Here is a 23,318-nt window from a genome sequence, read left to right on the forward strand (position 1 = left end):
AGTACCTTGAAGGTAGAAAAGCGCTATACAAGTACAACCCATTTATCATTTATCATTTACCCTGCCTTCCGCCCAATTGTAGCTGATATAGGCGCCAGCGACCCCGAAAGGGAATAAGCGGTAGAAAATGGATGGATGGAAATTTTTTGTCTCAACGTAAAAGCTTTGAAGAGGTCAAAGCCATGTTTTTTTTCCTCAACATTGTTGAAAACTGTATTACAAGACATTGCTTCTCTCTTGGATACACATAAGGGCTTTATTATCACTACAAACTGCTACTCAAGACCAGGCCACAGCTATGCACAAGACCAGAAATGCTAAACCTTGCAAGAAGTTGTAGCCAGAGAAACTCACTCTTTGAGCAGCTTTACTGTAAAATATGATAGAAAGAAGACACCCACCTGTGCTGGATGAGTCTGGCTCCTACTTTACTGCCGTGCACTTACGGCCTTCGGTTGTTTTATTTGTCCTGCCCACCTGCATTGTTATTGGCCTCAGTAGCAGGTGAGCTGTGCTTTGGCAAGACATGCTGCTGGCAGCAGTACAAAACCTGGCAGCGAGGCTAATAAATCACATCTCATAATGTCCCATTTGTCTTTATTGCTCGACTTCCGTACTCACAAATAACAGTGTTTTCATTTGTATTTGTATGTTACTAGAGTGCTGACCATGACAAATGGGTAGGTCCATCAGCTTATTTTCCCATCTTTGCATGATACGTACTAGTAGAGAAGTGACGCCTATTTCTAATCCTTCTTATACAACCCTTTTTCCATATAAGTTGGGAAATTGTGTTAGATGTAAATAAAACGGAATACAATGATTTGCAAATCCTTCTTAACCCATATTCAGTTGAATGCACTGCAAAGACAATATATTTGATGTTCAAACTCATAAACTTAATTTTTTTGTGCAAATAATAATTAACTTAGAATTTCATGGCAGCAACACGTGCCAAAGTAGTTGGGAAAGGGTATGTTCACCACTGTGTTACCTTACCTTTTCTTTTAACAACTCTAGATTCTCTGAAACTTTTGATGACATTATGGACTGTTGAAATCCCCAAATTTCTTACAGTTGCACTTTGAGAAACGTTCTTAAACTGTTTGAACATTTTCTCACGCAGTTGTGGACAAAGGGGTGTACCTCGCCCCATCCTTTCTTGAGAAAGACTGAGCATTTTTTGGGAAGCTGTTTTTATACCCAATCATGGCACCCACCTGTTCCCAATCAGCCTGCACACCTGTGGGATGTTCCAAATAAGTGTTTGATGAGCATTCCTCAACTTTATCAGTATTCATTGCCACCTTTCTCAACTTCTTTGTCACGTGTTGCTGGCATCAAATTCTAAAGTTAATGATTATTTGCAAAAAAAAAAAAAAAGTTTATTAATTTGAACATGAAATATGTTGTCTTTGTAGCATATTCAACTGAATATGGCTTGAAAATGATTTGCAAATCATTGTATTTCGTTTATATTTACATCTAACACAATTTCACAATTCATATGGAAATGGGGTTTGTACATTTTGGCGTGTGTGACATTTAGTTTATAACCATATGGCAATCATCTCTTTAAGTGCGATACTTAACAGCGGCATAATGGAATTGTTCTGGCTGCAGTACTTTTTTTTTTACACCCAACTATTGCATATTTGGTTTGTGTGTGGGCTCCCACTGGTTTGTAAAGTACTCATTTACCTGAGTATACCTGTCAGTTCTGTATTTCTATTAATTATCTTGTCACAACTGTTTCTGGACTGTGGCTTACTGCTTGAGACATACCGCAATTGGGGGTCGCTGTATAGTTTCTAATTAGCCATGTCTTTTTCTTATTTTCTTAATGCAATAGGATTGGTCACTTAATATTTAGCCTTAAATGAATGGTTGGCCATACGGCTATTCCTTAGTGTTCTCTCGAATCAATCTCTAATCAGTTAAAGAATATCGACATACAGGAATAGTACAGACCCTCGTTAATTAATTACGGTGGTAGACGAAAAATGGGTGAGTTGTTTTCTTTAATGTTATTAAGCATTCAATGGTCTCCCGTCCAAAGGCAAAACCTATTAACTCACTTCTAGCTGATTTTGAGAAAACAAAGGAAAACCCATCTATCTTGATGCTGTCTTACAAGGATCTACAAAGTCATCAAAGGTATAGATGTTTTCTTGAGCTTTCATTTTCTTGCCGATTGAGCCATGGATTGAATCTGCTCTCATGAACGTGTGCCCTTTCTCCAGATATTTTATCACAATCTCGGGTGGGCCCCATTCTGCGTTTGCACATTGGGCATGAGCCGTGTACAGCGTCCAGTTTTTATTTTGACCTCCACAGTTATCTGCCCAAAAGAGTATGCAAGGGGAAGAATCAAGAACAATACATTTAATGAAGGTGCTTACAACGTCCTGGGCCAATCTTCCAAATATCCCCTCGTGCCATAATATCACATAATCAGGTTGACCGTCAGCCCCCATTCGTGCAAATGTCTCATTAAAGACAATAAGGCGACTGACAAAGAAGCTCCGATTCGTCCCTTGAGATACTAGGTTTTTCTGTTGTATCTACACGGTTATGTGGTAGTTGCTAGGTCCTGCCATGCGCGTAACAGCTTACCTACGGAACAAATTACAATATCGCATACACTAATGTAAAGCATATCACCTAGGAACTCCAAAATTATTATCAGCTCAGTTTTGACCAAAATTGAGTTACTGGGTTTTGCCTTTCAACGGGAGTGGTATGCAGAGGTGTACTTCAAACAATTTTATACCTCAAATTATACTACTTATAGCCGCGGTGAAGGGAAAATATTTTCTTCTCCCTGGGGAGGAGAGGTAACAGAAAATAATTGAGATGCACTGAGGTAATGTTACAATATCCCAAGCCAACAAAATATTCCAAACAGAAAACACTCGTACAGTAGGGCTTCACTTTTCAAAATGCGCTAGCACAATGAGGATTTTACAATGGATTTTTCATTGACATGCCATTGATTAGCATTACCTCCAAATTAGGTAAGGAACATTACAACTGGGCTTCACGGTGGCAGAGGGGTTAGTGCGTCTGCCTCACAATACGAAGGTCCTGCAGTCCTGGGTTCAATTCCAGGCTGAGGATCTTTCTGTGTGGAGTTTGCATGTTCTCCCCGTGAATGCGTGGGTTCCCTCCGGATACTCCGGCTTCCTCCCACTTCCAAAGACATGCACCTGGGGATATGTTGATTGGGCCCTAGTGTGTGAATGTGAGTGTGAATGTTGTCTGTCTATCTGTGTTGGCCCTGCGATGAGGTGGCGACTTGTCCAGGGTGTACCCCGCCTTCCGCCCGATTGTAGCTGAGATAGGCGCCAGCGCCCCCCGCAACCCCGAAAGGGAATAAGCGGTAGAAAATGGATGGATGGATGGACATTACAACTGAAATGCATGTTACAATCAAACAGCTGGTGCGCAATAAGTACAGAAACACTGTGGGGCGCAACGAAAGACTAGATTCTAGTTTAATGCAAACACTACTCTCTGACTAGGCAACACAGCATCGCCTACACATTGCAGCCATCTAATGTCTTGGAATTGCAACTACAGTATTTTTCGGACTATAAATTGCAGTTTTTTTCATAGTTTGGCCGGTGGTGGGACTTATACTCAGGAGCGACTTATGTGTGAAATTGTTAACACATTACCATAAAATATCAAATAATATTATTTACCTCATTCAAGTAAGAGATTAGATTTATAAGATTTCATCGGATTTAGCGACGAGGAGTGACAGATTGTTTGGTAAACGTATAGCATGTTCTATATGTTATAGTTATTTGAATGACTCTTACCATAATATGTTACGTTAACATACCAGGCACCTTCTCAGTTGGTTATTTATGCGTCACATAACATACACTTATTCAGCCTGTTGTTCACTATTCTTTATTTATTTTAAATTGCCTTTTAAATGTCTATTTTTGGTGTTGGGTTTTATCACATAAATTTCCCCCAAAAATGCGACTTATACTCCAGTGCGACTTATATATGTTTTTTTCCCTTCTTTATTATGCATTTTCGGCAGGTGCGATTTATACTCCGGAGCGACTTATACTCCGAAAAATATGGCACAAGCAAGGTCTATTACAGTCATAGTTGCAAATAAGACGAAAAGTGTAATAAATCAAGATATAACACCTGGACAGCACAGTTATCAGTAGCAGCTTACATTTAAATGATAAAAAATAAATACCGTATTTTCCGGACTATAAGTCGCAGTTTTTTTCATATTTTTGCCGGGGGTGCGACTTATACTCTGGAGCGACTTATGTGTGAAATTATTAACACATTACCTTAAAATATCAAATAATATTCAGATCATTCACGTAAGAGACTAGATGTATAAGATTTCATGGGATTTATCGATTAGGAGTGACAGATTGTTTGGTAAACGTATAGCATGTTCTATATGTTATAGTTATTTGAATGTCTCTTATCATAATATGTTACGTAAACATACCAGGCACCTTCTCAGTTGGTTATTTATGCGTCATATAACGTACATTTATTCTGCCTGTTGTTCACTATTCTTTATTTATTTTAAATTGCCTTTCAAATATCTATTCTTGGTGTTGGGTTTTATCAAATAAATTTCCCCCAAAAATGCGACCTATACTCCAGTGCAACTTATATATGTATTTTTCCTTCTGTATTATGCATTTTCGACAGGTGCGACTTATACTCCAGAGCGATTTATACTCCAAAAAATACGGTAGTATTGAATACATTTGAATTTGTTAACTCATGAACACACAAAAGTACTGGAAATGTGTACTGTTGAGTGTTTGTATGAATTCTCAGGTATACAAAAATTGATATGGTATGGATTTAAATGTGAAGGTACCAATCCCTACTGGTATATAACTGAGGCCCAAACTACTGTTCCTTTATGCATTGTTTATGTTTGCATGAGTACCTCAGTAATGGATGAATCTGGTGGTCCTTAAACATAAACAGCAGACATTCCTCTGTGCATGATAGAGTGGACGACATAATAAAAAATAATCCTGTTTTTGTTTACAGAATTTACAATAAATGTAAAAAAAAAAAAAAAAAAAAAAAAAAAAGTTTAATTAAATACATCAAGTTTGTCCTTTACTTCAATAGAGAAAGCAAAAAATGAGCACACCATGCAACAGAAACACGACCTGACCAGATCTTGCTCTGATGTTAACCAAATAAATACATGTGTAGTAGACTTAACGAATTCAAACTTGTAAACCAATGGTTCCTTGAAGATGCCACTCGCACCTCACCTCTTCCCCTAAAGCAGACGCACACAGTCCGGCAGGGCCGAGAGCTGTTTAGGATACAGTACTCCGAGAGGGTCAGCTAGGCAAAGGTCACCATTCTTGGCAGTGATGTGTCAGCAGCACAACAAGACTGAAATACAGACAAGCTCGCTGCGCAGGGCGCACCCCCCCCCAGCTGTTGCTGTATACTCTTGCGTTTTCTTTGATGGAACCCTTCCCGATTATATTTGTCCAAGATTTGATTACCAAAAGACGACTTGCTTGCTCACTTTTAATGTAAGAAAACATATCTAAACACTGAAAGCCGGGTGTAAAAGTACTCCATAAGTGTAAACACAACCAGGAATATCTGTTTTTTGTCTATACGTCATATGTGAGGTGTTGTGTTGCCACATCCAAGCAACTGAATTAAATATAGATACATTTGTGAACAATATACAGTTCAGCAACCATTATATCTTCTTGAAGGACAATATAATATACAATAGAACCTAAGATTAGTAAGTGTACTGCTTGTAAAGCTGTATAGACTTAGGTCTATAAGATCTTAATAACAAGTGCTAATTAGTGTGTGCTAACTATTCAATCGCAAGTATTATTTTAGTTGGCGTGCTGTGGGTCTAAGACTGTGTGCGATTGATAAGTGGATTCATATTTTAATGAGGTTTTTGCAAGTATACCAGCTGTCCCCATGGAGACACTAATTTCCTTGCACACTTATGGCATCATATGGTCCAACACAGTGGTTCTCAACCTTTTTTCAGTGATGTACCCCCTGTCAAAATGTTTTTAATTCAAGTACCCCCTAATCAGAGCAAAGCATTTTTGGTTGAAAAAAAGAGATAAAGAAGTAAAATACAGCACTATGTCATCAGTTTCTGATTTATTAAATTGTATAACAGTGCAAAATATTGCTCATTTGTAGTGGTCTTTCTTAAACTATTTGGAAAAAAAGATATAAAAAAAACTAAAAACTTGTTGAAAAATAAACAAGTGATTCAATTATAAATAAAGATTTCTACACATAGAAGTAATCAACTTAAAGTGCCCTCTTTGGGGATTGTTATAGAGATCCATCTGGAGAACTTAATTCTAAACATTTATTCACAAAAAAAGAAATCTTGAACATCAATATTTATGGAACATGTCCACAAAAAAATCTACCAGCCAACACTGAAAATTGCATTGTTGTATTTCTTTTTCACAGTTTATGAACTTACATTCATATTTTGTTGAAGTATTATTCAATAAATATATTTATAAAGGATTTTTGAATTGTTGCTATTTTTTAGAATATTTTGAAAAAATCTCACGTACCCCTTGGCATACCTTCAAGTACCCCCAGGGGTAGGCGTACCCTAATTTGAGAACCACTGGTCCAACATGTGACGTTTCGGCATTTTGACAAGCTGAACACAAATATAAAACAGACCACCTTTGATATGCTGTATTGAAACAATATAACCTATGAAAGTGAGCTCTAGGAGGCGCTACAATGCCGTGATGGTGCGTCTGGAACGATCTAGAAAAGTGGTCCCCAAACTTTTTGTAGCTGCGGACCGGTCAACGCCTGATAATTTGTCCGGCGGGGATTTTTTATTTTTATTTTTATTTTTTTCACCTTTGTCATGAAAAAGGGAGGTGTTTTTGGGTTGGTTCACTAATTGTAAGTGTATCTTGTATTTTTTATGTTGTTTTAATCGAAAAAATAATAAAAACATTAATAAAAAATTTTTCTGCGGCCCGGTACCAATCGAGCCTCGGTGGTTGGGGACCACTGATCTAGAGATGCAAGAAAATGCTTTTTTGCAAGGAGGTTTTACATGGAAAAAAAATACTCTTTAAAAAAGACAAAGTCATTGAATTTGTTTTAATCAGCCCTTTAAGTCATCCAGCAGCGAAAACATTATACAATGACATTTCTGAACATACAATATGTGTAATATTTTTATTTATGACTGTCCAAATATGTTGACACGCGCACATATGAAATATTTTCTCTCTCTCTCTCTCTCTCTCTCTCTCTCTCTCTCACATTCACTCACTCAATTGTCCAACGTTTCAGACGTGCTAAATATGGGTATCCACAGCGGCTGTAGTTCAGTTTCAGTCTTAATTAATCACATTGAGAGTGTTAAATGATTACAGTTGCACCTTTTCTTCCCAGTATTGTAGGCATTTTATTGATCGGCATATATTTTGCATGTACATTAAGGCAGACTCGCTAAATGGATCATGTTTTAGTAGTTTTAGCTTAGTACTTTAGAGGAGCTTTGCATGTACAATCACGTTTGCATGTGTTTTAACACACGCAAAGATTTAGTAGATCAGGCCCTTCCTGTACTGTACTCTGATACACATAGATTTGCTTACGAAAGTTAAAATTCATGTTTCCTTTCGATGAACCGCAGCTACCCAGTGCCACCATACACCATAACCCTACCAGCACCATTTTGGTACTCACTTTGCTAGCTATTTAAACACTAATAGGCATTTTTTGGCCCAATCAAAAAACAGATCTAAACCAAAAAACTAGAAAAAACCCAATGTACAGCTGATTTGATAATACAGTAGTATCTCAACTTACTGGTTTATTCAGTTCTGTGACGGAGCTCAATTTACAGAATATCAATTAGCCGAAAGACAGCTCTTACCTCAAAATTTAGGGCACTCCTAAACTGAGGTCTCACCGTATACTTCTTAGTTTTGGATCTTAAATGGGAACTGCACATTTTTGGGAATTTTGCCTATTGTTGTCAATCATTTTGAAATACATGACGGATGGATTTTTTAAAAATTTATTTTAAATTGTAAATAAATGCGATCAAAAGTCAGTTTATCAATCAATCAATCAATGTTTATTTATATAGCCCCAAATCACAAATGTCTCAAAGGACTGCACAAATCATTACGACTACAACATCCTCGGAAGAACCCACAAAAGGGCAAGGAAAACTCACACCCAGTGGGCAGGGAGAATTCACATCCAGTGGGACGCCAGTGACAATGCTGACTATGAGAAACCTTGGAGAGGACCTCAGATATGGGTAACCCCCCCCTCTAGGGGACCGAAAGCAATGGATGTCGAGCGGGTCTAACATGATACTGTGAAAGTTCAATCCATAGTGGCTCCAACACAGCCGCGAGAGTTCAGTTCAAAGCAGATCCAAGACAGCAGCGAGAGTCCCGTCCACAGGAGACCATCTCAAGCGGAGGCGGATCAGCAGCGTAGAGATGTCCCCAATCGATACAGGCGAGCGGTCCATCCTGGGTCCCGACGAGCGGTTCATCCTGGGTCTCGACTCTGGACAGCCAGTACTTCATCCATGGTCATCGGACCGGAGCCCCTCCACAAGGGAGGGGGGGACATAGGAGAAAGAAAAGAAGCGGCAGATCAACTGGTCTAAAAAGGAGGTCTATTAAAAGGCTAGAGTATACAGATGAGTTTTAAGGTGAGACTTAAATGCTTCTACTGAGGTAGCATCTATTCTGCCTATAAAGCGCTTAAAAAACATTTAAACGCCTCCACTAAGGTTTTATATACTTCCATCCATCCATCCATCTATTTTTAACCGTTTATATCAGGGGTGTCAAACTCAAATACAGAGTGGGCCAAAATTTTAAACGGAACAAAGCCGCGGGCCAAGGTTGAACAAATTAACCTTTTAATAGGGACCAGTTTTGCATTAAATATTGAACAAGCAAGGCTTATATAACTTTAGTGTTATGCAAAATCCAGTTTCAAATAATAATAATAATAATTAAAAGAATATCAATGGCATATCAAATAAAATAAAAATAAAAATGTTATGTCTTTTTTTCTATTTGCAATCTTCTGAGGTAAATATCAAATTGTTGCCACTGGCTAATAATAAATTTGAAAATAAAATAAAAATAATGAATGAACCAAACATTCAAGTATTGAAGTAGCAAGAGAAAATGCATGAATAAAATGTTAATTATTGGTCAGTTTGCTGGAAGTTTCCCAGAAGAGTTAGTGCTGCAAGGGTTCCTGGGTATTTGTTCTGTTGTGTTACGGTGCAGATGTTCACCCAAAATGTGTTCGCCATTCTTGTTTGGTGTGGGTTCACAGTGTGGCGCATATTTGTAACAGTGCTAAAGTTGTTTATACGGCCACCCTCAGTGTGACCTGTATGGCTGTTGACCAAGTATGCTTTGCATTCACTTGTGCGTGTGCGTGTGCGTGTGCGTGTGTGTGTGTGTGTGTGTGTAAAAGCCACAAATATTATGTGACACGCTGTTAGTATGGAGGAAAAGCGGACGTGATGACAGGTTGTAGAGAACGCTAAAGGCAGTGCCTTCAATGCACGCCCCCAATATAGTTGTCCAGGTGGAAATCGGTAGAAATTCGGGAGAATGGTTGCACCGGGAGATTTTCAGGAGGGGCACTGAACTTCGGGAGTCTATCGGGAAAATTAGGAGGGTTGGCAAGTATGAGGATTAGGGGTGAATGCGGTGTTACAGCGGCACCGACGCTGTATAACACTGGCGGGCCAGCTGTAATGCTAAATTGATATCTCCTCAAGGGCCAAATTAAATTACACGGCGGGCCAGAGTTTGACACCCATGGTTTATATAATATAAGTATGTATGTAATGTAGTAACGGGCACATTTATCCATCCATCCATCCATCCATTAATTTTCTACCGCTTGTCCCTTTCGGTGTCGCGGGGATGCTGGAACTTATCTCAGCTGCATTCGGACCAGGACCAGGACCTCTAATAACATTTATTATTTAGGTTTTTTTTAATAATCATTTTAAGCATACCCGGCGCAATAATTTAAAAAACGCATCACAAAGTTCGCTTTTTTTTTAACCACCGTTTACTCACTGTAGACTTTATGAGAGCCATCAAACATGAGAAAACATCACTTGCTGTACAATGTCTGCTGTCTTTGGGATGCTGACTGTTCGGATGTTCATATATCCCGGTTTAGATGAAGAATGACTCATAATCCTCGCGGCGAGAAGGTGGGTAGAACCAAGCGTCTTTTTGTTTTTTTGTTTTTGCCATTTCCAGGTCTAAATTGGCTGCCAAAGTGTAACAACCTGTCAGAATACGTCCTCATTCTTTTACTAGCCAGGTGAGAGGCATGTCGTATGATCTACAATAAAGTTTGACAAGCAAGGAAACGAGGAAGCAGCTGATCAGTCGATTATGTCAACAAGTTTGTGTGTGTTAGCGCTTATAATAAAAATATCACTAATACTTGGTTAATATTCAAGTCATGAAGCGTAAATGGAGTATTGTTGCCGCTTTTTTAATGTTTTATTTTATTGGGTTTTATAGGCAGAATAGAGGACCTCCCATTGGCGCCGCAGTAAGCAGACTTTTATTTACGAGTTAGAATGCATTCAAAAAATAATGCATCCGTCATGTCTCTCATGATTTTGAACAATGGCAAAATTCCCCAAAAAGTGCACTTCCCCTTTTAAGTCTTTTTTTGCAAAATAAGACAACTTTTCTGAAAATGTTTTGAAGGATTTTGAGACCAAGACTGTGGTTTGCTGTGTCAGCAAATAGACTGTAGATGAGACTGCTTACTGTCGTTTATCTTCTTTTCACCCGCTAAGAGAGATTGATTAAGAAGGTAAATCAGTTTTTGATTAAAAAAAACAAAAACAAAGGTCCATCCATCCATCCAGTCATCATCTTCCGCTTATCCGAGGTCGGGTAGCGGGGGCAACAGCCTAAGCAGGGGAAACCCAGACTTCCCTCTCCCCAGCCACTTCGTCTAGCTCTTCCCGGGGGATCCCGAGGCATTCCCAGGCCAGCCGGGAGACATAGTCTTCCCAACGTGTCCTAGGTCTTCCCCGTGGCCTCCTACCGGTTGGACGTGCCCTAAACACCTCCCTAGGGAGGCGTTCGGGTGGCATCCTGACCAGATGCCCGAACCACCTCATCTGGCTCCTCTCGATGTGAAGGAGCAGCGGCTTTACTTTGAGTCCCTCCCGGATGGCAGAGCTTCTCACCCTATCTCTAAGGGAGAGCCCCGCCACACGGCGGAGGAAACTCATTTCGGCCGCTTGTACCTGTGATCTTATCCTTTCGGTCATGACCCAAAGCTCATGACCATAGGTGAGGATGGGAATGTAGATCGACCGGTAAATTGAGAGCTTTGCCTTCCGGCTCAGCTCCTTCTTCACCACAACGGATCGGTACAACATCCGCATTACTGAAGACGCCGCACCGATCCGCCTGTCGATCTCACAATCCACTCTTCCCTCACTCGTGAACAAGACTCCTAGGTACTTGAACTCCTCCACTTGGGGCAGAGTCTCCTCCCCAACCCGGAGATGGCATTCCACCCTTTGCCTTGGGAGACCCTACCAGGGGGCTTTATGCCCCCGGACAACATAGCTCCTAGGATCATTGGGACACGCAAACTCCTCTACCACGATAAGGTTGCAGCTCAGAGAGGAGAAAAAAAAAATCCAGAAGTATCCAGAAGCCAGTAAACACGCTAGCGTGTCTACCTGGTTGATCCTGCCAGTAGCATATGCTTGTCTCAAAGATTAAGCCATGCGCTTAATTTTTTTTTTTCAACCCTAACATCAATTTTTCTCTGTAGTTTAGTTTTGTGTGGCCTTATACTTTTTGGTGTTTGGTTGTGTGACCGCGCTGTTCTGTGGTTTTTTCTCTTCCTTCCTTAACCTGCTTGCACTTGGAATAGAACTGTTCCTTCAGATTTAGTTTCTCATCAAACTTCATTCTGTCAGAGACACAAAAGTTTGAAATGATGGGAGAAATCACTGTGTGCTTGTGTTTACAGGTAAAATATTTCAGATCAATACTATCTGGTGTTTTTATTTCTTGGCAGGGTCATGGTGGCGGACATCGAACCCTGCTCTACGGCCATGCCATCCTCCTGCGCCACTCCTTTAGTGGCATGGTGAGTACACACTATGGACTTATGGCACCAGAATATTCAAAATCTATATCCAATAAAACAGTGGTTCTGAAATGGGGGTACGCGCACCCCAGGGGGTACTTAAAAGTATGCCAAGGGGTACGTGAGATTTTTAAAAAATATTCTAAAAATAGCAACAATTCAAAAATCTTTTATAAATATATTTATTGAATAATATTTCAATACGAGTGTAAGTTCATAAACTGTGAAAAGAAATGCAACAATGCAATATTTAGCGTTGACAGCTAGATTTTTTTGAGGACATGTTCCATAAATATTGATTTTAAAGATTTCTTTTTTTTGTGAAGAAATGTTTAGAATTAAGTTCATGAATCCAGATGGATCTCTATTACAATCCCCAAAGAGGGCACTTTAAGTTGATGATAGTTTTTAGTTATTTTATATCTTTTTTTCCAAATAGTTCAAGAAAGACCACTACAAATGAACAATATTTTGCACTGTTATACAATTTAATAAATCAGAAACTGATGACATAGTGCTGTATTTTACTTCATCTCTTTTTTTCAACCAAAAATGTATTGTAGGCTATGGTCGACGAAGAAGAAACAAAACAAACCTTCGTCCATTTCTTTCACCTTTCGCCAAATGTTCTCCACATTCTCCACTTAAGTCTGCCCTTTCCCAGCCTCCCAGCCAATAAACATGAAGAACACGTGAACAAGAAAGCTGCACGTAACAAATTAAGTACAGTACAGTTTTAGTACATTTTCGTTTAATGTTTAAAAACTGTAATTTCATATTCCTTTTAGTACAATGTTCAACTTCAAAGTGCATTTAATTGTATTTGATTTAGTATGTACAGTGTTTTATATTCCTATATTCAAACTGTGTGGAATGTTTCAGTGGCCAAAGATTTTAAATATACTTTTTAAATAAAACCTCTGCATTGTTTTAATGAATACTTAGGCTTAGTATGTTACTGTATTGTAATGTTGGTCATCATGGTGGTACGTGGAGAGCCAAGGGTTTGCTTAGGTATTACTTGGCGCAAAACGTTTGAGAACCACTGATCTAGATCAGAAGTGTCAAACTCATTTTCAACTCGATGAACCTAATGTTTTGGCCAGCCTGTGTTTATACTGTACCAGTGTGCAATCAATCCAAACAACCCGAGGAAGGACATTAAAGAATTTCTTGTATGATTTCAGTTTTGCTCTAATGTATTTTGCTCTAGTACCTGACCTGTTTGAAGACATCAAGGTCCCTGACGGACAAGTTGTCATTTGATGTTGGACTACAAGAGGATTCAATAGGTACAGTATGTCTTTTTAATGGGCCATTTAAGTACAAAACAGTCACACAGTTTATCAACAGAAATTATTTTTTGTTTCTTTTGAGACAAAAGGGACATAGTTAAAAGGTTATATCCAGAAAGATTTCTGTAATATAATAATTGATAAAGATGATAGTAAATAAATAAAATGTACCATATTTTCTGGGCTATAGAGCGCACAGATTATAAGGCACACTGCCGATGAATGGTTTATGTTCCATCTTTTTTCATAAATAAGGCACACTGGATTATGGATTAAAGAAGTCATATTTTTTATTTTTTTCTAAAAGTAAAACATTTCCTTGTGGTCTACATAACTTGTAAGGGTGTTTCTTTGGTCAATATGTTGCATAGAATATGTTTTACAGATCATCTTCAAGCCGCTTGCTGACCGTCGCTTCCGGATGCGCCGTTTTGTGGGCGGTATTATTTACGTGTCGCACCGTCTTCTCCCCGTCATCTTTGTTGTAGCGGTGTAGCGTGCAAAGACGGGAGTGGAAGAAGTGTCAAGGGGTCATACTTGCCAACCTTGAGACTTTCGATTTCGGGAGGCGGGAGGTGGGGGCGTGGTCGGGGTTGGAGCGAGGGGCGTGATTGGGGCTGGGCGAGGTTAAGAGGGGAGGAGTATATTTACAGCTATCCATCCATCCATTTCCTACCGCTTATTCCCTTTGGGGTCGCGGGGGGTGGTGAGGGTGGGGGTGGGGGGGGGGGGTGCCTATCTCAGCTACAACCGGGCGGAAAGCGGGTACACCCTGGACAAGTCGCCACCCCATCGCAGTATGTGTAGAAATCTTTATTTATAATTGAATCACTTCTTTATTTTTCAACAAGTTTTTAGTTATTTTTATATCTTTTTTTCCAAATAGTTCAAGAAAGACCACTACAAATGAGCAATATTTTGTACTGCTATACAATTTAATAAATCAGAAACTGATGACATAATGCTATATTTTACTTCTTTATCTTCTTATTTTTGACCAAAAATGCTTTGCTCTGATTAGGGGGTACTTGAATTAAAAAAAATTTCACAGGGGGTACATCTCTGAAAAAAGGTTGAGAACCACTGCCGTAGATGTTATTGTCACATATGCATGTACAGTAGATGGCAGTATTGTCCTCTTTAAGAGTGTCACAACATTGCTGTTTACGGCAGACGAACTGCTTTACGTTAGACAAAAACGTGACTGCTGTTGTGTGTTGTTACCTCGCTGGGAGGACGTTAATGAAACTGCCTAACAATAAACCCACATAAGAAACCTAGAACTCGCCCTCGATCATTCTACAGTTATAACGTCATTGGGCAGGCACTCTGTATATACAGTATTATGGGAAAGCGGACGTGAAAACAGGCTGTCGACATGTCACTCGGCTCCGCCAGAATTTCGAGAGAAAATTTGTCCCGTGAGGTTTGTGGGAGAGGCGCTGAATTGTTGGGAGTCTCCCGGAATATCCGGGAGGGTTGGCAAGTATGCAAAAGATGAAACTAACCGTTTTAATAACATTCAGACTTCACTTCAATCAATAACAGAGCAGCATGTCCTCATCCGTAAACAACACCGGAAATGTGTCCCATGAAAAATAATAATAATACATTTTATTTGGTATAGCGCTTTTCTAAGCACTCAAAGACGCTTTACAGGAAAAAAACATCTGACCGTAACTCGCTGATAACTAAAGTTCCTTGGGTGAATAATGTAAACGCACTACGCCGGTATGATTTAGCAATTCCATGGCGAGTTTACTTTCAGATATAAGTAAGAACTTTACACTACTTGAGAAATGGCAACAGCGGAGGATGAATGCCACATAACAAGAAGATAGAGAAAAAGAAGAAGCTTACCGACTACGGTGTCGCCACGGACTAAAGTGGCGGCGGACATGTGCAAATTTTCAGGACTTATACAAATCTCAAATATACATCAGCAGGTACCAGAAGTTAAGAAAAGTTGATTTTGCACAATATTACGAAATAAAACACCAGATAATGTTTTACTTTATACACACACCATAATAACACTGACAATCCATGGAGCGGTGTGGTTTCATAGCTTCCGAAAATCATACTAAAACATTTTGATAGACTTTTGAGCACCGTGTGTAATGTTCTATATTTTCAATGGCACATATAAAATATTGGGGTTGCTTACTTGAGTCATGTTGCCATCATATTGCAGTCCACACATATCTCTAATGTGTGACTGCCATCATATTGCAGTCCACATGTATCTTTTATGTTTGACCGCTAACTACTGGTCACACTTATCATTACACCATGTACCAAATAAAATTGCTTCACGGTAAGTAAAACGAGAATTATTCCGTACATTAGGCGCACTGTCGAGTTTTGAGGAAAAAAAGGAATATGAGTACGCCTTATAGTCCGGAAAATAACGTAGGTGTTTCTTGTTTTTTTGTATTACATTAAATAATAAAAAATACTTTCTGTACTTATTAAAATGTTTTAATATATGACTTATTGTTTATTTCTTTGGAAAGGGGGAAATGGTAAAGGACACGGTATTGTATCATTTTGTGAAATCATTGCAATAAAGTAGTAAAAACAAACAGAAAATGACAGTTATTTGTATATGTCTACACCCCGGATAGAAAGTAAACTAAACACCTTGTTGGTCATCAGAGCGGCTCATTTCTCAGCCGTCTTGACATTCCAGCCCCTAGTAATTGGTAACACGGAAGCGTGTTTGTGTCAATAGGAGAGGCCTGCTGGTGGACCATACACCCTGCGTCCAAACAGAGGTCTGAAGGGGAGAAAGTTCGCATCGGAGACGACCTGATTCTTGTCAGCGTGTCAACAGAGCGATATTTGGTCAGTGGAATTTCATTGGTTTTCACTCAGGTTGATGCTATGTCCACATATAGCATTTTTTTTTATTATTATTTTGCTGCAACTGTTACATATACTCTGATATTGTACATGGGGAATTTTTTTTTTTTTTTATATTGTACTATATCCATCCATCCCATCCATTTTCTACCGCTTATTCCCTTTCGGGGTCGCGGGGGGCGCAGGCGCCTATCTCAACTACAATCGGGCGGAATATGTAAAATTATAATATATCAGTATATATTATACTGTATATACTGTATACCGTAATATGTAAATATTACATATGTTGTATTTTATATTGCTACTATGGTACATTTTTAGTCTACTTAATACCTGCATTATCCTTTCCATCCTTACCCTTTCGATCCTTTGAAACTGAGCTACTGTGTGGAAGAATTTCCCTTGAGGATCAATAAAGATTTTCAAAAAATGGCCAGAACACGGATCACTGAATAGTATCCAAGGCCGTCGTTCAACCGAAAATTGGAAACAAATATTTTCGATGCACACTTCAGTTTGGTGTTTTTGTGACGTGACCAAAGACGACACAGAAAGGACATGCAGAAAGGCCCCTATTCTCCCATGTGCTTCGCAACTGTCCTGATTCTGGGCGCGCAGCATTCTCCAACTCACTGCACACGCATCATCCAAGATGCTCTGAGTAGAAAAACCCTTAAATGTGGGCGCCCCCGATCAAATCTGACCTCCTGTGTATTCTCTGGTCGACGACTTAAGTACGTTTGGTACCACGCGCTTCTCAGGCAGAAATAAGCCCAGCTCCCCAGGGAGATGAAACGATATTTGGCACTTGAAGTTTGGATGTGCTGTATACCACACATAATAGAATGATAAAAATGGAGGCAAACAGGATGTGAAAAGAAAAATAGGACTAAATACAAAAAAATAATATTTGTAATGTGGAGTCATGACAGGTTTTAGGATCTTGAATGTACAAATGTAAACATTTGGATACCATTGGCGTAGACTGGGGGTCTGCAAAACGTGGCTCTCGAGCCGCATGCGGCTCTGTAGCACCGCCCTAGAGGTTCCCTGTAGCTTTTTCAAAAAAGGAAAAAGATGGGGGAAAAATATAACTATGTTTCTGGAGGAGGGCGAACATAACACAAACCTTCCTAATTGTTAGAAACCCCACAATGTAATATGTTTGTGTTTATGCTTCACTGATGACAGTATATGGCCAGCGACGTTTTGTCCTACTAATTTTGGCGGTCCTTGAACTCACCGTAGTTTGTTTATACCGTGGGGCAAAAAAGTATTTAGTCAGCCACCGATTGTGCAAGTTCTCCCACTTAAAATGAGGACAGAGGTCTGTAATTTTCATCATAGGTACACTTCAACTGTGAGAGACAGAATGTGAAAAAAAAATCCAGGAATTCCACATTGTAGGAATTAAAAAAAAATTATTTGTAAATTATGGTGGAAAATAAGTATTTGGTCAACCATTCAGAGCTGTCACTGATGGAAGGAGGTTTTGGCTCAAAATCTCACGATACATGGCCCCATTCATTCTTTCTTTAACACGGATCAATCGTCCTGTCTCCTTAGCAGAAAAACAGCCCCAAAGCATGATGTTTCCACCCCCATGCTTCACAGTAGGTATGGTGTTCTTGGGATGCAACTCAGTATTCTTCTTCTTCCAAACACGACTAGTTGAGTTTGTACCAAAAAGTTCTATTTTGGTTTCATCTGACCACATCACATTCTCCCAATCCTCTGCTGTATCATCCATGTGCTCTCTGGCCAACTTCAGACTGGCCTGGACATGCACTGGCTTAAGCAAGGGGACACGTCTGGGACACCAGGATTTGATTCCCTATTGGCGTAGTGTGTTACTGATGATAACCTTTGTTACTTTGGTCCCAGCTCTCTGCAGGTCACTCACCAGGTCCCCCTGTGTGGTTCTGGGATTTTTGCTCACCGTTCTCTTGATCATTTTGACCCCAAGGGGATGAGATCTTGCATGGAGACCCAGATCGAGGGAGATTATCAGTGGTCTTGTATGTCTTCCATTTTCTGACAATTGCTCCCACTGTTGATTTTTCACACCAAGCTGCTTGACTACTGTAGATTTACTCTTGCCAGTCTGGTGCAGGTCTACAATTATTTTCCTGGTGTGCTTCGACAGCTCTTTGGTCTTGGCCATAGTGGAGTTTGGAGTCTGACTGTTTAAGGCTGTGGACAGGTGTCTTTTATACAGATAAGGAGTTCAAACAGTTTCCATTAATACAGGTAACAAGTGGAGGAGAGAAGAGCTTCTTAAAGAAGAAGTTACAGGTCTGTGAGAGCCAGAGATCTTCCTTGTTTGAAGTGACCTAATACTTATTTTCCACCATAATATACAAATAAATTATTTAAAATTCTTACAATGTGAATTCCTGGAAAAAAAAAATTTCACATTCTGTCCCTCACAGTTGAAGTGTACCTATGATGAAAATTAAAGACCTCTGTCATCATTTTAAGTGGGAGAACTTGCACAATCGGTGGCTGACTAAATACTTTTTTGCCCCTCTGTATACCTTTGGCAGTTTTAAGCCAGTAATTTCCAGGAGTTATCTCACCCTCTGAGACACTTACTTATATGTGTTGCCTTCGTTATAACACTTGCATAAGGCTTTTAACTTTTTGCGGCTCCAGACAGATTTGTTTTTTGTATTTTTGGTTCAGTATGGCTCTTTCAACATGTTGGGTTGCCGACCCCTGGCGTAGACCCTTTCAGACTGTCGTGTTAACGTTACATCTACACAGATTAACAGTTTAAGACACGTTCTATCATCTGCACAACTTCTCATTGGATGCACACGTTCCTTTGCAGGACTAAATGATCCTTTTCACCACTGTCAAGGGAACTGCACTGACAATTGATTCCCCTGCACGCGTGGTCGCTCTAACCTCCACCTAGCTTGAAGTCCACTTCATTGTCCCACTTAAAACCAGCCAAGAGTGGCTGGAACATTGTAGAAGGACTTATCTGAGACAGAAATCTGATTTGTTTTTAATGCAATTTTTTTACTGCTCCAGCTGTAGCTCCTTCCTCAATTTACTCAGTCGCTAAGGAGGAGGAAAAAGGAGAGGTTTTAGAAAAATAGTTGGGTCTGAATAGACGAAGACAAATCTCAAAAAGGTGTCGCGGCGAGAGGCGATGCTCCAAGAATAGTAAAACGAGCAAAAGGGGCCATTCATGCGAGGGAAATTTGCTTTTAATGCAAAGCTGGCTAACGTCCAGACTTTCATTCGCTCCGCTGGGAAATATCCCTGTGATTTGGCTTGAGCGTTTCGTTCAAAGAACAGGGCACTTGAGGAAATTCGGGCAAAAGTAATCAGCGCGCCATTACAGTGAGTGATCACTCAGGTCGATATGCAACCTTTGCAGGATGTAAGTGTTTGTAGCTTGAAAGAAATGATCCGTGAGGGAGAGTCTGCCAAAAGACAGTTGCATTGATTTTGGCTAAATACACATGAATATTTGATGAACAAAGCATACTCATTTTTCTTGTTTGTACGATATTATACAGTAAGCATTGTCTCGTCTCCGTCAACTGCCCTTGTGTCTTTGGGCAAGATACTTTACCTGCCTGCTCTCTGTGCCGCCCGCACTGGTTTAAATGTAACTTAGATTACGGCTTTCACTATGTAAAACGCTTTGAGTCACTACAGAAAAGCGCTATATAAATAATTCACAGTTCACAACATTTTATCAATCAATCAATCAAAATGTATTTATATAGCCCTTAAAGGCCTAGTGAAATGAGATTTTCTTATTTAAACGGGGATAGCAGGTCCATTCTATGTGTCATACTTGATCATTTTGCGATATTGCTAAATTTTTGCTGAAAGGATTTAGTAGAGAACATCCACGATAAAGTTCTCAACTTTAGGTCGCTAATAAAAAAGCCTTGCCTTTACCGGAAGTAGCAGACGATGTGTGCGGGACATCACGGGTTGTAGGGCTCCTCACATGCTCACATTGTTTATAATCATAGCCAGCAGCAGCTAGAGCTATTTGGACCGAGAAAGCGACAATTTCCCCATTAATTTGAGCGAGGATGAAAGATTCGTGGATGAGGTAATTTAGGGTGAAGGACTCGAGAGAAAAAAAAAAGGCGATTGCAGTGAGAGCGATTCAGATGTTATTAGACACATTTCCTAGGATAATTCTAGAAAATCCCTTATCTGCCTATTGTGTTGCTAGTGTTTTAGTGAGTTAAATAGTACCTTAAATTCGGAAGGGTCTGGCCACGGGTGTTTTGACGCCAGAGTCTGAGAGAAGTCACGGCAGCTGCAGGAGGTCGCTGGCTCTCCTGATCTCCGGTAAGAGGCGACTTATAACCACAATTTTCTCACCGAAAACTGCTGGTTGACAAGTGGTCGGATCCATGTTCGCTTGACCGCTCTGATCCATAGTAAAACTTCACCTCCGGGAATTTTAAACAAGGAAACACCGGCTGTTTGTGTGGCTAAAGGCTAAAAGCTTCCCACCTCCATCTTTCTACTTTGACTTCTCCATTATTAATTGAACAAATTGCAAAAGATTCAGCAACACAGATGTCCAAAATACTGTGTAATTGCACGATGAAAAGAGACGACTTTTAGCCGTAAGTGGTGCTTGGCTAATATGTCCCCTCCAACCAATAACGTCACAAACACGCGTCATCATTGCGTCATCATTGCGTCATCATTCCGCGACATTTTCAACAGGAAACTCCGCGGGAAATTTAAAATTGTAATTTAGTGAACTAAACCGGCCGTATTGGCATGTGTTGCAATGTTAATATTTCATCATTGATTTATAAACTATCAGACTGGGTGGTCGGTAGTAGTGGATTTCAGTAGGCCTTTAATCACAAGTGTCTCAAAGGGTTGCACAAGCCACAACGACATCCTCTGCTCAGATTCCACATCAGGGCAAGAAAACCCAAGAAAACTCAACCCTATGAGATACAATGAGAAACCTTGGAGGGGACCACAGATGTGGGGGACCCCCTCGATCCCTCCTGGGCAACCAGTGCAATGGACGTCGAGTGGATCTAGTCAATAGTGTGAGATTCCAGTCCGTAGTGGGGCCAGTAGGGGATCATCTTGAGTGGAGACAAGTCAGCAGCGCAGACGTCCCCAACTGATGCACAGAAGAGTGCTCCACCCTGGGTCCCGACTTTGAACAGCTACCTATCTGTCGTCACCTAATAACCTTTCCACGGGAGAGGGGGGCAGAGTGGAAAAGAGACGGCAGATCAACTGGTCTAAAAGGGGGGTCTATTTAAAGGCTAGCATCTACAAATGAGTTTTAAGATGGGACTTAAATGCTTCTACTGAAGTAGCATCTCTAACTGCCCGGAAGGGCATTCCAGAGTACTGGAGCCCGAATAGAAAACACTCTATAGCCCGCAGACTTTTTTTGGGTTCTTGGAATCACTAATAAGTCCTTTGAACGCAGATTTCTTGCCGGGACATATGGTACAATACAATCAGCCAGATAGGCTGGAGCTAGACCGTGTAGTATTTTATACGTAAGTAGTAAAACCTTAAAGTCACATCTTAAGTGCACAGGAAGCCAGTGCAGGTGAGCCAGTACAGGCGTAATATGATCACGCTTTCTTGTTCTTATCAAAAGTCTAGCAGCCGCATTTTTTACCAACTGTAATCTTTTAAAGCTAGGCATAGGGAGACCCGAAAATAATACTTTACAGTAATCGAGACAAGACGTAACAAACACATGAATAATGATCTCAGTGTCGCTGGTGGACAAAATGGACCGAATTTTAGCGATATTACAGAGATGAAAGAAGGCTGTTTTAGTAACACTCTTAATGTGTGACTCAAACGAGAGAGTTGGATCGAAGTTAATACCCAGATTCTTTACCGAGTCGCCTTGTGTAATTGTTTGGTTGACAAACGTTGAGGTGGTTTTATTAAATAGATGTCGGTGTCTCACAGGACCGATAATCGGCATTTCCGTTTTCTTAGTGTTGAGTTGCAAAAAGTTGCTGGACATCCATTGTTTAATTTCCTTAAGACACACCTCCAGGCGACTACAATTTGGCGTGTTGGTCAGCTTCAGGGGCATGTAGAGTTGGGTGTCATCAGCATAACAGTGAAAGCTAACACCGTATTTGCGTACGATGTCACCTACGGCAGCATGTACAGTAGATACTGAAGAGTGCAGGGCCAAGGACCGAATCCTGTGGAACTCCGCATGTTACCTAAACATATTCCTAGTGTCAGGTTCAAACATTGATGACATCTATTAAACAAAACAAAAGGCAAAGAATCAATCAGAGACAGAATTACATTTGGACTCAGATCTGAGGAGAGACATGGCCGCTGCACTCTCTGTACAGTCTTTCACCACGCTCTGCCCTACGATTGTACTACTCCTTCTTTATTTGACTTTCTCCCCCCTCCTTCCCACAGCTGCTTCCTGAGGGAAGTGGGTCGTAAACAGCGTTGCCTTCGGTTACCCACAGTTTGAAGAGAGTTTGTCAAATAGTTCAAAAAGAGTTCCATAAAATAGTTCAAAAAGAGTCCCATATAATACTTCAAAAAGAGTTCGTAAAATACTTCAAAAAGAGTTCCTCTGGAAGTTGGGCACACCCTGCCATCTGTCCGCTTTGAAGTCCTAGCGGAGTTTTACGAGCCTTCTTCTTGGTTGGTTTCAAAGACAGCCTTTTGGTTTCTTGTCATGAACACAATGTAATACAAAGTTTTTTGTGATAATTTAGAAACAACTAATCTAACACCGAGTTCAAATTGTTATGGTTAAACGCACTGCATCCGGTTAGGATTTGCATTTAAATGCAAATAAAACAGTTACATATAATCAGTGTCAAAAAGAAGTTTTTGTAATGAAGACACAAACTAACCCCCAAACTGTACGATATACTACTACTACGTAAGTAGAATTTTAGCATTCCTAATAGATGTTACGGGTGTTGG

At 40.1% G+C, this 23,318-nt stretch overlaps 1 protein-coding gene across 2 annotated transcripts in view; it reads left to right on the forward strand.

The window, feature by feature from the left end:
* ryr3 (ryanodine receptor 3) overlaps window positions 1-23,318 on the forward strand; it is a 380,753-nt gene that overhangs the window by 70,244 nt on the left and 287,191 nt on the right. For both annotated transcript variants that reach the window (XM_061886489.1, XM_061886490.1), the window contains exons 4-7: window positions 660-680; window positions 12,133-12,204; window positions 13,418-13,496; window positions 16,234-16,346. In XM_061886489.1, the coding sequence (XP_061742473.1) occupies window positions 660-680; window positions 12,133-12,204; window positions 13,418-13,496; window positions 16,234-16,346 (285 nt within the window). The remainder of the gene's footprint in view (window positions 1-659; window positions 681-12,132; window positions 12,205-13,417; window positions 13,497-16,233; window positions 16,347-23,318) is intronic.

This window comes from Nerophis ophidion, linkage group LG24 (assembly GCF_033978795.1).
Source record: "Nerophis ophidion isolate RoL-2023_Sa linkage group LG24, RoL_Noph_v1.0, whole genome shotgun sequence".
NCBI lineage: Eukaryota > Metazoa > Chordata > Actinopteri > Syngnathiformes > Syngnathidae > Nerophis > Nerophis ophidion.